The sequence below is a fragment of the Wasmannia auropunctata genome, unplaced genomic scaffold (assembly GCF_000956235.1).
Source record: "Wasmannia auropunctata unplaced genomic scaffold, wasmannia.A_1.0 LD282108.1, whole genome shotgun sequence".
NCBI lineage: Eukaryota > Metazoa > Arthropoda > Insecta > Hymenoptera > Formicidae > Wasmannia > Wasmannia auropunctata.
The window spans coordinates 1-344 of record NW_012080782.1 but is presented as its reverse complement, the minus strand read 5'-3'; the positions used below and the strand labels follow the sequence as shown (position 1 = coordinate 344).

The window sequence follows — 344 nt, the reverse complement described above, 5'->3', positions numbered from 1 at the left end:
TGTTCAAGCAGAAGACGGCATACGATCATTGCGGAGCACTACGTTATTTCGTGCCATTAATTTCGAGTTGTACGTCAAACCGGTAAGAGATCATGAAACTGGATTATTCCTGGCCGAAATTCAGTTCCACATCGTACGTCATTTCATTAATGAAATATATTACTTGCAGAACAAAACCATTATGATATTTGGTATTATAGCAATGTTGGGCTGTTCGGGATATATATTTTATATGAATTCTAATCAGAAGAAGAATGATTATCATGCTATGGTTAAATCGGACGAAACAGTGGTATTGGTGAAAAAAGCTTCCAAGTGGACTGATTAAGTAAGAAATTCCTAAT

The 344-nt window shown here is 35.8% G+C and overlaps 1 protein-coding gene across 1 annotated transcript; it reads left to right on the top strand.

Moving 5' to 3' along the window:
- Positions 1-4: 4 nt before the first annotated feature.
- On the top strand, positions 5-338 carry LOC105461634 (small integral membrane protein 8-like; the record flags this gene model as incomplete). Its single annotated transcript, XM_011708140.1, has 2 exons — positions 5-82; positions 170-338. Coding segments are annotated over 2 exons (237 nt in total), but the record flags the coding sequence as incomplete, so codon positions are not given.
- Positions 339-344: the final 6 nt, after the last annotated feature.